Source organism: Chelon labrosus (assembly GCF_963514085.1).
Source record: "Chelon labrosus genome assembly, chromosome: 16".
NCBI classification, from domain to species: Eukaryota; Metazoa; Chordata; class Actinopteri; order Mugiliformes; family Mugilidae; genus Chelon; species Chelon labrosus.
This window is the reverse complement of record NC_140349.1, coordinates 18,317,001-18,333,665: the sequence shown is the minus strand read 5'-3', so window position 1 is coordinate 18,333,665 and position 16,665 is coordinate 18,317,001. Positions and strand designations below refer to the sequence as shown.

Genomic DNA, 16,665 nt, shown 5'->3' with positions numbered 1-16,665 from the left:
AGAAACAACATAAGGAAGAGTCATTTCTGATGCCTGATACTCTCGAAAAGTCAAAGTAGACAGTTTGAGAGTCAGTCTCTGTTTTATCTTTAAATAAAAACTCGGTTTAAGGACAGGATTAGTTGTCTTCACAGTTAAGACATAAGCCTTTTCCTGAAGGCTATATACATGTTTAATATTTGTGGATTTTAATTTGCTTAAAAAACATCAAACAAAAATATGTAAGTGTGAAACAACTTTATTGGTCACAACAATAAATACAAAATGCAAAAAAAAAAAAATGTATATATTATCTAGTTGTACTTTTTCAAATAACATCCCTATTTTTGAGTATAAATATACATTTTATGTATAAGTTTTGGGCATTTCATGCCACTGAACAATTATTAATTGTTATTAGCTTATTAAAGGTATATTGTATAAATACAAAATACCTTTATTAAGCTAATAACATAAAAAACAAAAGGTTTCAAAGTAACTCACAAACTATGAACAGCATTTTTCTCATGTTCCATATCTGAGAACAACACTCCCTCAAGTGCTTTCTGTGGTTGAAAGGAAGTGCTCTGCTTTATCTTGTTTTTTTCATTAGGGGGCAGTGTGCGTGTTTGGGTAAAAGGGATCACTCTATCCTGTATTTATGTCTGTATTACTTGATCTAAGAGTTTAAAGCTACTACTGGTCATTGACACATACATCGACAAAAAAAAAACGAAAAAAAAAACCCAGACACACAGGCCTATTCATACAAACGCAGCACGCATGGCCAAAAACAAATAGGCCAACTTTTAACCTTTTATCTTCCTCTTTAAAGGAACCGTATGTAGGATTGTGGCCAAAACTGGCCAAAACTGGTACTGCAATCACTTTCAAAATACTGTAGAACGGTGTATCCCCTCCTCCTCCCCCCTGACTCGAGGTTGCCAGCTAAGCTGCAGGATCCAGCAGGAACGTAGGCTGCTACAAGGAGCTTCCAATGGCAAGTGACGAGTCCTACACAGTAAGTTTTTTTTTCTATTAATAAAGTTTATGCTTCATGAGAGATGTTTTGCGAAGTAATTATGTATCGCAAAAATTTACTAATGGCGATTAGCCAAATATTTCGTAAAGATGTACTGTAATACCACATTTCAGTCGGAACATAGATTGTTTTCATACCCTGCTAGTGGTGCGATATAAAGCTTTTTATGAACGCGTTTAGCACGGGCGACCATGGAAAATCCACCGTCTATATGTACGGAAGCACGGGGCTTTTAGCCTATACCAACAAACATGGTAGAATATAGCATCCAAAAGTCGAGGGTCAATTCCATGCCATCCCGGACTTTGTCACGACGTATTTCGGATTCATAACGAGGTCTTTTAGGTTTAGTAACGTTATACATGTTTTATCCGACACGTTCGTAGCTGCAGCTGTGGTAACTAGAGCAGAGCTGGCAACCCGGATGACGAAACTCTACTGACTTCGTGATTAGTAGATAGCTTGAGGGTGGCGCCTCAGGCTAAAACACAACATGACAACATCAACATCAGTTGAGGGCTGCAACTTTCACTTTTAAATGACAATATCCTGGCCGGACCACTGTTGTCAGTGATATAAGTATTTGAAATGAACATGATTTCTTCATGTCTAGTGACATATCAGGGCCATTTTATGATTAACTGAAATACATTTCTTACATACGGTTCCTTTAACTCTCGTTACAAAGCAGTACGTTTGAATGCAAGTGCTCAGTGCAGCAGAATATCATTTAACATAATAGTATTTACAAATTTACAAATCCCTGAAGTGGTGGGCATCTCTTTGGTGTTCAGCAGCTGTTCTCCACAGAGTCTGATATGTGCGTTTACTCGCATGGGCACCTTAAGTACTTTGATTAGTTTTTTAGCATAGCCACAGCCATACTGCACATTACTTTAGTTCTTCCTTCTTACTTGGACCCCCCTCAGTCTTGAGGTTATTTAGGTTCTGGATAGAAGCAGTGGGATCCAGTCTGATAGATGATTTGGACCTGAACTCAGACCTTGGAGCCGCCAGTGGTGCTATCTCATGACTCTCTACGAACACCTTTCTATCCTCCTCAATCTTCTTCTTGATGATTTTCTGGATGCGTTTGCAGATGAGATAAACCATCTCACAGATACACATGAAGATACAGACAACAGAGGTGACAACCATGAAGAGGGTGAAGATTTTCTTCTCCGTGGGACGGGATATGTAGCAGTCCACCGTGTTGGGGCAAGGCTCCAAGGAACACTTGGACAAGCGGGGCATGTCGTAACCGTCATAGATGTGGTACAGGATGTAAAGGAAGCCAGCATCAAAGCCTGCCTTGAAAATCAAGCTTACCTATGGGAAGATAAGAAGATTAAACTCTGAAAAATCCAGGTGACAGGTCATAACACATATATCTTCAGGTTCTTACCAAGTACGTCCACCATAGTCCTCCACGTTTCTTCCCAGGGTGGGCATACAGATGGGCACCGTTGTGGGAGGCGGTGTACCGCATGTCCTTGCTCTCACGATACTTGACATGCATAGCAACCATCAGCGATGGACATGTAACAAAGATGAGCTGCAGGGCCCACAGGCGGATGTGGGAGATGGGGAAGATGTGGTCGTAGCACACGTTGGTGCAGCCCGGCTGGGCAGTGTTGCAGACAAAGTCTTTGCTGTCGTCACCCCACACCCGCTGAGCCGCCACCACGAACACCATCACCCGGAAGACAAATACTATTGACAGCCAGACCCGACCAAATGCGGTGGAGTACTTGCTGACCCCGCTGAGAAGCACCTCCAGCCCAGACCAGTTCATGACTGCTGCCTTAGAGGTTAAGAGATATGATAGAGACAGAATTAAACAGAATTATCCAAACTGATGCAGCAGATATTTTCAGAAAATTCTGACACATACATTACAATTATCCAGCTAAATAGCATCTTTTGTTTCTCGGCTGGTAAATGCTCATAACTATAAATGGCCAGTTTATGAGGCAAGCATTCTGTTGTTATATAAATGCTCTCCAAGTCCAAGCTGACTGCTAATGTTATTTTACTGCTATGTCATTTTCTCTGATTCAACAAAACTCCTCCAAAGCCCCAGGAGACTTTATGCTATTGCTTTCACAAAAGGAGTCGTTATACACTTGAAAAGTTAACTGAACTCATTTAAGAGCTTACATATTTGCAGCTAGATATGTTATAGTCAAAATAACTGCAGATACTCTGGTACGTAATGTACAGGAAAGAAATACACATAATTTCAAGTTACTGCTACTTCTAGCAGTAATTACAAAAACACTGTTGGTGTGTGTGTATGCCTACAGTCAACAATCATTTTTTTTGAGATTGTAATCTTTCCTCTGAACACACAGTTTCTTTTTTATGTTTATAACTTTTCTTAGCTATCTCCTTTCTATTACATTCTTCCCAACTCCCAGAGACGGTGACTTCGTAGAACCTTGGTTACATTAGTAACTCCTGTTTCTGTGCCATTCTCCAAGCTTCAGGGTACTATATCCCTGTCGGTAATATATATATCTACATATAGATATATATATTAGTTACATATGTTCATGGCATTTACACAGGCCTACTTTTTAAACTCTTACTTTCCACACATCAGTAAGTGAGTCACCATCAGAGCCTCTACTCTAAAAGACAAACCAGAACCCACAAATATATGAGTCACAGCTATAACAGTGCAGCTAAACAGCCGGCCACAGTCGTCTTTGTAATCCCACATGTCTGTTGCAGTCTTGGTTGTTCAAAGGATTCTTAAGGGATAGCATTTCATTTGTTGAAGCGAGGCATGACAGTACCACAGCAAATGTGCTTTGGGAGAGAAAGGGAATTTCAGTTAAAATACGACCATGTGTATTTAATGGTCCGACTGTGTGCAGAGTTTAAAGCTGCAGCCGTTATGGATCACCTATACAGTTTAAAAAATTTGCTTTGAAATTAGATTTTGTCATGTAAGTGTAGAAATAAGGAGGGCCTGCAATGGCACAGAAGGGTGAGGATTTCACAAAGATTTCATCTCAACAACAGATAAAAATGCTTCCCTTTTACATTTACATCTCATTCTGGTGAATGCACACGGCCTGACAGCGAACAAGTTGGAAAACAGCCTCGCTGCCCGCTGTTCCATTTCATATCTCTCTCGTCTAATCCCGAATATTTGAATTCAGAAGCATTTTCCTTCAGCATTTCGGCATCACTGTAACATATTGAGCTGTCAAATCGGTTTCTATTTTCTCTCTCATCCAAGATTCTTGACTATTAAATTACATGGCATAAAATGACTTGACTCAATGAATGCCTTCAGAATCCCAACATAAGCTATTGAACGCCAGACATGCTCAATCACTGTTGATGTTACCTGGCTACATTTTAGCTATCCTTCTAAATGGAGTATCAATCTTACAGTGTAACTCAGCCTGTGGCTCTGGGACTCTGGGCTTTACTTATAAAACTGTCTCCTAAGGATTATCATTGTGAATTTTAAGACATTTATTGAAAGACTGCCGTAGATGAATTTACAAACACACTTGTCCTAACACAAATGTTTCTAATGTAAAGTTCATTGCTTTTTCATAAATTTAAAATGTGACTTCTCTCCTAATTTCGCACAAAACGCACACACATACACAAACTCTGACGCGCCGTTCAGCCCAGATAGGAAAGTAAACCTCAGAGACAACAGTATATCTTGTCTGAGGGAGATGGCAGAGCTGGACCGCAATTTGTTTTCCCATTTGTTCTAGATTGCAATGCCGCCTTCCCTCCCGACACCAGCAGGCCTCGTCTATCTCTTTGCCGTGGCTTTGTCTTTCTCTTTGTTGTGACAGAGGGGACATATCACGCTTTTTCAGGTTGTGTGATACATTTGATTTCAGTTTTCTAACTCACTGTGATGCAAATATAGCTCTATTGTATGCTCTTGGCAGCCCTGCGATGGACTGACGACCTGTCCAGGGTGTACCCCCGCCTCTCGCCCGATGACAGCTGGGATAGGCTCCAGCAGACCCCCGTGACCCTTAACAGGACTAAACGGGTATAGAAGATGAATGAATGTATGCTCTTGGCTTCATTAAGAGCCTCTCAGGGTGTGGGATAAATCAACAACAGTAAGCATTTTCCGCAAACAGACCATCTGACACAGTGGTAGGTCCTTGCCTGACCTGCTCTACAGGTTGAGCAAGCAGCAAATACATTTCCAACCACAGAAAATACAATGTCTCAATGACTCAAAGCTCCAGGAACAAGGTGGGGCAGAGGTCCTCTTGTGTGGCCCTTCTTTCCAGCGCTGCTTTTCCTAGTTTCTCTGTCATTCACACATATTGCCTGTATACCTTCAACTTGTTCCATTTTAAAATGTAACATGAATCAGCCAGAAGAGTAAAGCACAGGCAACCCGTGTATATCTTTATATTCGCGTCACTTCAAGTTATCTGTCTTTACAAATCTCCTTCTGTTCTACACGCCATGGCTAAACTCTTGCCTTGACATGATCCTCTTGTATGATAAGATGAAAAGGTACAGAATGAACAATAGCCTTTCTCTCGCAGTGCCCCTTTATCCTTTGTCCTCTTGGATCTTCTCTTATATTCACGAGAAATCAAACCAAAATTATGACATTTACATTATACCTATTTTCTTGATCCATTTCAAAATGTAGAGAAATATAAAGCACCTTACCCTAGATATGGAGAAGCACTATAAAAAATATCTTTGTAGCGTCTCAGCTGCCGTTGTGACGATGCTAAATGACTTGGCCTCACCTGGAATATTTTGAAGAGGCGGGCTTTGATGGGCGGACCTGCAGGGAAGAGTCGGGGAATGGAAACATGGGTGGAGCATAACATGTTACATGTTCTCAACCACAGCCAATTCCAATCTGTTCTGGTTGGGCATGAGAAGACCTGCCGCCACATAGTTTTAGAGAAATGACTGAGAGATACTTAAGAGAAAAGAAAGAGAAAGTAACAGTTGGATGCTTGAATGGAAAAGGGTGTGATAAAAGCTATCTAATGAAGCGATGTGATAATTATAGATAGACCACATAAGTTTAGAAGAAAAGGAATGCAACAGGCAAGTGGAAAATGAAAGAGATCTGCAGTACATCTATGAGACGAAACTGGTGAAAATGATGCAAATCAGTACATTAGTATGCAAAGTGTAATCTGTGAGCCAGTGAGAGCTCTGGGTCTGTGCTGGTTTCATGTGTTTAACCTTTAGATCCCACTTACTGTCAGCTTCATCAACTTACTGCACTATGGTGGCGATTGTGCATGCAAACACACGCACACCCACGCACGCACACACACACAAATTAAACTTCAGACTGCTCCTTGTAGGCCAACTCAAAACAAAAGTTAAACAGTAGCCGGAAAAAGAAAAAAAAAAAAACGGGGAAATTACAGTAAACAGAGTTCTTTAGCTGAAGTTACAGGTTCAACCATGTCAATGTGAAACCAGACCACACCCAAAATTCCTCATACCAAATGATTTCCTTTTGCACAACATGCATGTTACACACAGCATAATCACAAAACCATCCCATCACAGCTAATTCCTGTAGGAAATTGCATTATATACTGCATGTGCGGTATATAATGCACTTATGCCTTACACAGTAGGGAGTGATATACACATGAATGTGTTTTATATGGAAGATAAAGGCAGACACAAAATATTATCAGTCATTTGTTCAGTTTTTACAGCACATTGTTGTTATGTGACTAAAAGAGAAAGAGACAAAAGGGATTACAGTAGTTGCTGACATCAGTTAGGGTGTGACAAAGTAATGCTAGACAAGCTCAGTTGTAACAAGCCACAAAGCAGGTTTTCTCATTTGGCTTCTGTTGCTACACAGCCAGTCCTTATTTGTTTTTTTTTTGTTGTTGTTTTTTAAATGAGAGTCTGTGCCCTGCTCAGAGCAGTACAGTCTGCAGAAGACTGAATCCTGCAATAAATATGATGCTATCTAGCACCAAGAGGACGCAGACAGGGGGAAGATCAGACAGAGACAAAGATGAATGCCTTTCTTCACAGAATATGCTATGTCCCCCATTGGCCTCTAGAGAATGCTGATGCTCCACCGTTTTATCACAGCGTTTTTTTTCTGGTGGGGGGGAGTGAGGAGAGAAACGTTAACCAGACAGAGGAATCTAATTTCCCCTGTTAAAACTAAGCAGCCACATCATCTGTAAGGAAGAAATAAGGAAAGAAAGAGGTAGCTGGGATGTAAGAGAAGGAGTCACAGAAGTTGTTTTAAGGCAAGCTATAATGTGATTTAAATGCACTGACCTATGCATTTAACATCTAAAACACAAGCGAAACTGCATATTAAGCTCTATTATCAGGTCTCCACTTGGGTTCTTAAAAGGTAACTTTCAAGCACACTCAGCATAGTATATGAAGATGCTCAGCCTATCAGAGTAACTCATGTGGCTCTGCTCTAAATGAGACAGGAGCAGCTTTCCCATCCAGCCTTAAGTAGCTTAGAATGAACATTACATGTGGCTGATTCATGGCTTGTCACAGCAGTGCCAGAACAACCTAAGGTCATTTTTTTGGTGGGTTTGTTTGTCTGGTTGAGAACCTTTCCTAATGTTTTTGCAACATGGGGTATGAGTACATTTTTCGTCACCACACTGCAGGTGGTTACCTTCGTTGCCAGGAAATTATGCTTGCCCGCCACCAATGAGCTCACTACTTTCACAGACAAAAGGTAGCATCAAATAAAATTGGACTAGAATGTGATCATGTTCTCATTTGTCTTTTTTTTTCTCGCAACGCAAGATGCTGCTGATGATGACCGGTGCACATCAATTCACAGCCAGCAGGTGTTGGGATTGCACCGTGACTGCACATAAACCTCATCAAAATACAATGGGAACAACTCTCTGATCCAACTGGTCAGGATGATCTGGGTACGTGAGAGTCTTGGTGTGAGCTGTTTATTTATGAACCCTTTAAAGCCCCGGCATACCAAACATTAAAGAACTACTGCAGTGAAGGCTGAGTGTGCCGTCGCCTGTCTGGTCCAGAAAGAGGCACTTGAACACACTTAAAAGACTATAGCCCACACCGTATGTGAAGTATATGTTCTGGGCATGCATGAGTGGAAATTACTCTCTATGCTGGCAGGAAAACCAGAAGAGCCAGGACTAGCTAGGGAGTGTTTCAAACTGCCGTACAGATTTGTCCTCTCCTGAGTTATGCTGATCAGTTGATCTTCAACCTCTCCATTCTAAATAGCCATGTCATTGTGGAAATATTGGAATGTCCAAGCAAGCAAATGTGTGTGCCCTCTTCACTTGGCAAAAAGACACTCACCGATGGGCCTGCGCTGGCCACTGGATGACTATCATCTTGCTGTTGTCCTCAGTCTAAATTCAGGGAGCGTTTTCTTAAGTTCACAGAAAGCTGTCTAAGAATTGTACAACATTAAAACATTTGTAAAGACCCAGCATGTCCACAAAACATGAATTAATTAATAAAAATGGCTGATCAAATTTGCCAAGGGCAACGTTTAGAGTCTTCACAATTGGCTATGGGACAACCCCTAACAACACCCCTAACAAGACACAAGCATGGAAATGTCACTGAGCTTCCATAAACTCAGATTTAGGCAATCGCTTTTTATTGAATGCGTCTCCATTAACGTGACTCTGCGTTCCATATGTAGCAGGTCCTCACGTTGTTTTGTTTTGGTTTTTTTAACCAATTAGGGCCTGAGGCTAGGGTATAAGGGGAGGCCTTACCCACCTCCTTGGTCTCTCGCTTCCTGGCTTCTGGCCCCGCCTTGCTTTCAAGCTCTGGCTTTACTGTCCTTTGGTCACTGCTGATCGGGTTGATGTGAGCCAACGACTTCTGTTTTGTCCTGGCTTAATCCTGGTTGGTTTTCGCCCTTGCTTTGTGGACTGTCGGGCCCCGCGCTCGCTTCCCCGCGCTGGTGCGCTGTGCTGGTCAGCTGGCTGCTGTGAGTGCTGCCCTGCTTGGCCTTACTCTCACTTCCTGTAGGGCAGGGATTCCCAAAATGTAATGGTGGAGAAGAAGTTATCTTCTCCTAATCGCTGTATATACGCACCTAGCTGAGCCACCTGCACTGCACTTGAAAATCCTCAGATGGATCCTCTTTTTTTATCTATTCCTGAGCCCATGCTCTTTGTTATTTATCTTGTGGTTTGTGTGTAACTTTATTTAATTCAAATTACTGCCGTTCTAATTGTATTTCCATAACCGCTGTGCTATGATGACGGGGTTAGCTCCATGGTCATTTAAAGTTGCTGCCATTTTTGTTTAACACGGCTGAAAATATTACAGCATTTCCCCCAACTGATCTGCTTTCAGCCTCTGAGCCTGAGCCTGTCATCCATCCTCTTTGGTCTTAAAAGTGGAAGCTCATGCGTAACTTTGTTGCATTATATTGGAAATGAAACTGTGTTTCAGTTTAATTCAAATGCGAGAGTGCATTGTTGTGATCGTGATTAGTTTGTTATATGTACGTTCCGGTCATTTGAGCAAAGCTTCAACCAGACAAAGCTTCAACCTGGCCGCCGTGTAATTACAACTAGTGTCACGTGGGCGGGTTGGATGGCTGAATGAGGTACTGGCCACTTGGGGCAGCCAACATAGTGTGTAAGACAGCTAGCATGCTGCCTGTAGGGCTAATCTTCAACTGGATGTCGTAATGGGTGAAAAAGACCTATTTTTCAGTTATTCCTTTTCCTGATGATACTTTGAATTTAGTCTTTAGGTTCAGATATTGTTATATTCTGCTTCTTTATTGATGATTGTTATTTTCAGTTATTTTAATTTACCTGATTCAGGTTACATTGTTTCTGTTTAGCTTCCTAATTCATTATTTAATGTTACACATTATTTCGTCATTTTGCCTGGTAAGCTATTCTTTTGTTAGATCCATTTGTGGTATTTTTTTTCAATCTGTTCAACTTTATTTTCCATATTCTAAATTTAATTAGTTTTCTTTCTCTTGGGATTTTTCTTGGTTAACATAAAACATAATTTTTGATCACGGTTTATGATCTTGTTTGTTGTTTTGCTCATTTGTTAGATTTGATTTGTGTCGTGTAAGCCCCTTTAATTTTATTTTCTTTCCCTTTCAGTTGCTGTGAGCCCAAGGTGGTGGTCCTGGTGCCCTGGTGGTGGTCCCCCTGTTTTTGTGTGCGCGAGTGCAGCCTCCATTTTGAATTGTCACGGTGTGTGTGCTTGGTGTTATTATGGAATTCCTTCACTCTCCATACCCCAAACGTCACTAGTGCTCGGGGTAAGCCACAGCACTGATCAGTCCCTTTTTGGTTAATTCAGTTCCCCGTGTGCCTGACATTGAAGATATCTTGATCTTAACTGATATTTGGTAATAAAAACATTTTTAATTATTTTTTGAACACATCTACAGCACCCTTAATGTGCCTTGTGTTTGGTATTGATAAAACTATTTCCTTGGGCGCAATTGCCAAGGTGGCTCTTTACCTTTACCTTTACTTGTGGTTTTGAAAATTGGCAAAAGGCAGGATCGTATTTTGGAGAGCAGAGACGTGTGTTCCATTCTGTGTTCTTTTATTGTAATTGTGGCCCCAGGCAACAATTGTTTTGGTGTAAAAGTGAACAAGAGTGATTTCTTACTTTTTTTTTCCAGGGACAAGACAGCAGTTTGGTTTCTAGTGTACAGCAGTGGGTTGTCCTGATGTGGTATTGTGCACGTTCGCAGCTGGTAATGGAGGGAGAGCTACAGGAGTTGAGGGCAGAGACTGAGGGGCTGCGGCAGGAGCAGGCTTCAGCCGCGCCTGGTCCCAGTACCACGCCCCCCATTCCCGTTAATCTTCGACCGACATAATCCGCTACTGGCCTTCCTGTAACGGAGAGGCTAATTTTGGTTCCCTGAGAAAGTGTCCAGTGTTTAGGGGTAGATCAGGCCTACTGCTGGAAGAGTGGTGTGAGGAGGTTCAAGTGTGCGTACGGGCCTGCCATTTGTTCACATCGGATCAAGAATTTTTCCTTTTTGACCTCTTAGAGGGAGAGGCACGGAATGAGATTATATATCGTTCTAGTGTGGAAAGAAGCGACCTGGCTAAAATTATTGCTGCCTGTATGCTTGCTCCAAATCTTATGTAGCCTTACAGGAAGCGTTTTTCTCGAGTCGACAGCAAGAAGGTCAGTCGTTTCAGGAGTTGTCCCTTGCCTTGATGAGCCTGATGGCCTCCGTGAAACAAAGTGCACTGAGTAAAATGCCGAACGCTGAGGTGTTGCTGCGCTACCAGTTTGTTGACAGTGTTTGTGACGGGTCTCTCCGACGGCAGTTAAAGCAGCTCGTGCTCTGGCAGCCCACAGTCTCTCTGCTGGAAGTGAGGGCAGAGGCGATAAGATGGGAGCAGGAGGGGTTGTCAGGGGGTGCGAGAGGCCAGAGCCATTTAGTCCCGTCGTGCTGGGTCTACAGTACAGTGTCCAGAGCACCTCTTCAATGGTAGTTGAACAGGAGTTGCGAGAGAGTTCCGAGAGATGGTAAAGCTTCAATAGCAACAGCTTAATAAATTTACTGAAGCCATTGCTCAGTTGCAGCACCGACAGCGGTATTATCATCCCCCGCACTGCGTCCCTGTGATCTGCAGGTGGTGCCAGCAACCTGGCCATTTCGCCAGGGAGTGCAAAGGGGCGCGTGTTCCCCCTTGTCCTTGGCCCACAGCATCGGTGGCTTCTCAGCCTGGCATACAATATGGTCCTGCTCAGCAGCCGAGAAACTAGAGCCCACCAAACTGCGGAGCCAGTGTTCAGGAGGTGCAACCAGTGGCTCACCGGTTGTTTTGGGAGATGAAGCCAAGTTGATTGCTGCTTGTGCGCATGTGGATGTAGTCATGGGGAGGTGGGGGGGTTGGTGGACACTGGGTCGATGGTGTCAACCATCTCCGAAAGTTTCGTCCACCAACATTTTGAGACTCGGGGCTAGGAAAAGCTTCTGTCCTGCAATTGGCTACAGCTCTGAGCAACTAACAGGCTGCCCATTCTCTACGTAGGCTACTTGGAGCTGGAAGTAGTGCTCTATGGTAAGTCATTGACTGGGTGTGGGTTAAGGGGTGATGAGGGACCCCCTATTTAATGTGTCTTCTCATGCCCCCGGGGTACTGGGGATGAATATCTTGAAAAGATGCTATGGCACATTTTTGGGACATGGTCCCGCCCTTTTTGACCTGCTCACACATGCCAGCACTACAGTATGATGCAACCTCTCCTTGCTTTTCTCCTTGTGTGGAGGAAGGTACAGTAGGAGACATCTGGCTGATTCATTCTCGGCCTAAATGAACTGTGTGCAATGAAAATCAGTTTGCACCGCCAACACTTTCAATATATTCAATACCTGATTCACTTAAGCAACCTTGGATCATATTCTCCAACACGCTTTAAAACATATGTGCAAAGAACCGCTTTCCTAAACAAAGTTTTAGAGGGGGAGTGCAGATTTTGCCTGAAGGCAATGTGATTCAGATCTCTTTTTATTGGACTATATCTGGAATATATTGAAAGGTAGTTACACAGGCTGCTCACCCCTGTGAGTCAGCAGGGCAGAGTTAGCGACAACAATTTAAGAGACGCCTTTCTGAAAAATGTAGGCTCGGAAGTAGGGTGTGAAGAATGAAAAAGCATCTCCCACTGAGGGGCAGAGGAACACATCGCTGGATGTGTTGTCCTTAAAACACCAAGCAGTACACATTTTAGTTGAGGGTGGCTAAAAAGAAACCTTTCTCCAAACTCCTTGAGAAAGTGCAGACTTTGTGGAAATGGGAGAACTGAACCAAATGAGCAAATCGCCAGATCAACACCTCTCTCCCCACACTGCTTGAGGAAAGCACTATTAAGCTGTGTCTCTTGAAATGGTGAGTTACACTCCTGCACCCTGCATAGTCCGCAGAATGTCTGATGGCACTCCTAGATGCAAACAGGGGTCTTGTTAGTTCTGTCTTTTTATAGGACTGGGTCCCAAAAGATTAAACAGACTAAGAAAGGGTGATTGCCTGAGCACCTGTGTGCATTTTATCATAACAGTGAAGCTTCTATAAGAGCTGCAAAGGCCCATTAGAAATGTGTGAAATGATACAAGTTCACTATCTGCAAAAGAAATGAGAGCATTCATTTTGAGACATGTAATAATGAAAACTGTAAGTCTCTCACTGCAAAGACTGACAGATTCTGCTTCTTCATTATGCAGACGGAGGAGAAAGCAAAAGTCAAAACAAGGAAAATATGGTGCTGTTAATTGTGGATGGTGGCAGTTTTCTCAACATTGTTTTTAATTTCTCATTTGCTCACACTATTATAAACTAAGCAGCCACATATTATAAACACATATATTTTCAGCTGCCAGTTCAGAACTGTGTTTTATTTCAAATATCCAAACAATGGTGGATGCATCCACGGCTATCTTGTCTAGTCTTATGCCTCTGATCGTCTTCAACAAACCACCCTCCCACTGAGCACCCCCACCCAATCTTCTCCTTCTCCACCGCCACCACCACCCACTCTTTTCCCAGAGACCTGTCCCATTACTGTCACAATCATTGCTCCAGCTTGGGTCACTCCCAGTGTGTGAGAGCTGGTGTGTGTTGTGACAGCGACGTGTCTGCACCGCCACCGCAGATGATGTCAGGATGCCCCCGAAGGAGGTCGCCATCTTCTCTCCTTTTCTTTCTGTCTTCCTCCGTCCAGTGGATTGACTCCATGGGGCGCTGGTCTGTGGAGAGAGAAAGAGATTTGTCAAAATGTCCATTAATGTAAGGGATATTGTGGGAAAGCACTGGCAGTAAGCTGATTCATACCCTGAACAACAGAATCCGTTCCTCATGGTATTCACCTCGAAAGGTTTGAGCCGCATGTTCTCTGTATTTAAACTTTTAACTTGACTATAATATAATATTAGACAACTGACCAACTGGTTAACCCCATTTTGAACAGTGATTGTCCAATCAAAGCTTAGTAACCATGTCCAGACACCACAGCTTTCAACTGTTTGCCCAGGACTGTGTATTCACTAGAATTTGAAAGGGGGTTTATTTCTTGGGTCACCTTTATCCTCAGATTCTTTATCTTGCAAATGTGATGGACATTCAGTTTTGGTTCTTGGTTCTGAACTTGTTGGTCCGTTCCTTTTTGATTTTGAAACATCTCAGGTTTGCCTTCTCACCTGTACTTGTGTTCTAGTCGAGTTATGAATTCAAGGAGCTGTTCCAGTTCAAATTACAAGTCGGACCAGATCAAGTGGAGTCGAAATGTGAGCACGAGTTCTCGCCCAACCTGTTATGTTGAGAACGTATCGGGAGGTAACTTGTGTGGATTCAGTCAGCTATCCCAGAATGCCTTTCATGGTTGTCATAAAGTACACAGCTGTTCCCAGTACGACCATACTGGACCTTCCCGTCTGTACTTCACAGTCAAACCTATGCAAGTACTTGGTATAGATAAAAGTCCCTTGTCCTTGTTTCTTGCATCACCCGTGTTTAATCAACCCATTAGTCACCACATGTTGCCGGAATATCTTGTCCTCTGTAGTATAGCTTTCTAGGAATCCAATATTACTTGTTTATCTTCTTTGTGATTCCTTGTTGGACTCCTTTTGTATGAGTATTTCCCTGTGTTTCTGCATTTTTCTGTGCCCTATGGTTTGTGGGTTGCCATGCTGCTCCTCACCAGCTAATGATGATGACTTTTTGCCTGGGATAAGTAGTTATTATAGCTACAGTTTATAGCTATAGTTTTTTTAGAATTACATCCTGTATGTAGCCATCCAGTGGTCATTAAAGACCCCCTTACAGACATCTAGCGTTAAATTAAGTAAGCTTCCAACAGAGCTTTATTTTTAACTCTGTCATTAAAGCTTATGTGAGTCCGCTACAATTGACACAGTTTGCTGGTGGTTGTTATTTGAAGCAGCACTAACCACTGTCATTGGCTAATAATGAGAATCCTGCTTCTGTTTACTTCAGTTTCTTCAAGACTACTTTATACATTACTTAGCCCTACTTTAACGGATACACAACACTGGATTATATTACATGTGATAGGTCGAGAAAAAGTTTTGTGTCGCTGTGTGGTACCACATGCCATTTACTGTCTTTTCTGCTACTTTGAATAGGTCGGGATTTGTTATTCCAGAGAGCAACTGCTCCTTTTTGTATGTGGGTCTGGCACTGATTGTGGTGTTTGAGGGAGCAGTGAGCTGCATGCACAACTACACTACATTGTTTTGTTGTCTGCTAGAGCAGAAAATTTGGCTTTTTGTGATAAGGCATTGAATAGTCTATGATATGTATTATCTGGCTAATATTTGGAGGACTCTTAATCGGATGCTCACAATGTAATGTAGCTGTTGGCCTTGTTAGCGTAGGTCCTTCAAATTTAAAATGTTTTTTGCATCTATGAAAACTGAATAACAGCTTTCACTTGAATGTCTCTTATCATGTAACCCCTCATAAATGATGCATAATGGAGTTCAGAAATTATCTTTAATTATCTTGGAGGCAGAGCGATGTCTTGAGTTTGTGCCTGCATAACAATGCAGCGTAGGATGATAGGAGGATGCCAAGTGATGGGACTGCATACACAGCAAGTGGTACTGTGGGCAGATTTTGTGCAGATTGGTTGCCTCTCCTTTTTTGGGGGGGGTCCTTCTTCCAGTCTAAGGGGCCACTTAACTGCGAGAAGACATATTCATCATCATTCCACAAACATCCAGTTAATCTCATCCTACACGTTGTTACAGGATAGCGGCTTCCCTGCGTGACAGTGCATTTAGTCTTTCTGTTGTCTAATGTGCCAACTATTCACTCCCCCTACATTTAATCTTGTTAATTTATGTCTGTGTCCCCTGTACCATTCTGCAGGTATCTCTGGATCTAAATGTATCTGATCCGTGGTTACTGGTCCCACTGATCAGTGTTTTCTCTCACCCCAGACAGCTTGTCACCCTCACTCTGGTTCTGTCTTGTTTCTTTCTGTTCAAGGTTTTTGGTGTTTCTCTCTGTAATTAGGTTTTCCCTTACTGTGAAAAATTCCCTTTAATTACCTTAGATTTTGTACTATATAAATACCAAATTCAATATTGTAAAGGAGTGTTTCCATTCATTACAACTTGGGTCTTGTGTATTACTGTAGTTTAGTGTATTAGCATTTGCCTATTAGCACTAAACACAAAGTGTGGCTGAGGCTGGTGGAAAAGCAGTTAGTTTTGGGAGGGGTCGATTGCCAGTGAAAGTCGGTATAAAACGTTATGAAAATCCATCCAGCATTGTAGCTGTCTTGACTTTCATCTCCTTGCCATCGCGTTTCGATCTAATTTAATCGCAGTCCATCAAATTGTTAACCTGACGCGACAGTTTATTGCACAGGGCCATCTGACAAGTTGTCCTTGGAAACTGTTTGGAAAAGACAGGCACTTTCAAGTGATTGGGAGGTGACTGGACGGATCATATGGCTATCACTGTTTATTATGGGGTATACGACAAGATGCTTGGAAACCCAGCAAGGAGCTTCGACAGATACACTATATTGCCAAAAGTATTCACTCGCCCATCCAATTAATTGAATTCAAGTGTTCCAATCACTTCCATGGCCACAGGTTTATAAAATCAAGCACCTAGGCGTGCAGA

The 16,665-nt window shown here is 42.4% G+C and overlaps 1 protein-coding gene across 2 annotated transcripts; it reads right to left on the bottom strand.

The window, feature by feature from the left end:
* Positions 1–21: 21 nt before the first annotated feature.
* Positions 22–5,871, bottom strand: gjb9b (gap junction protein beta 9b). Of its 2 annotated transcripts, XM_084563758.1 has the most exons (3): positions 5,702–5,871; positions 2,427–2,825; positions 23–2,350 (listed from the first exon to the last, which is right to left on the bottom strand). In XM_084563758.1, the coding sequence occupies exons 2-3, from the start codon at positions 2,814–2,816 to the stop codon at positions 1,913–1,915; spliced, it is 828 nt and encodes a 275-aa protein (XP_084419884.1). In that variant the 5' UTR covers positions 2,817–2,825; positions 5,702–5,871; the 3' UTR covers positions 23–1,912. The 2 variants fall into 2 exon arrangements, with proteins under 2 accessions (XP_084419885.1, XP_084419884.1); XM_084563759.1 differs by lacking the exon at positions 5,702–5,871 and having other exon boundaries at positions 22–2,350; positions 2,427–5,683.
* Between the last annotated feature and the right edge of the window lie 10,794 nt (positions 5,872–16,665).

Bases quoted from the DNA above. Each gene is read 5' to 3' on its own strand.
- gjb9b (XM_084563758.1), bottom strand. From the start codon at position 2,816: ATGAACTGGTCTGGGCTGGAGGTGCTTCTCAGCGGGGTCAGCAAGTAC. The intron at 2,351-2,426 runs GTAAGAACCTGA...ATCTTCCCATAG, and splicing joins GACTATGGTGGACGTACTTG to GTAAGCTTGATTTTCAAGGC.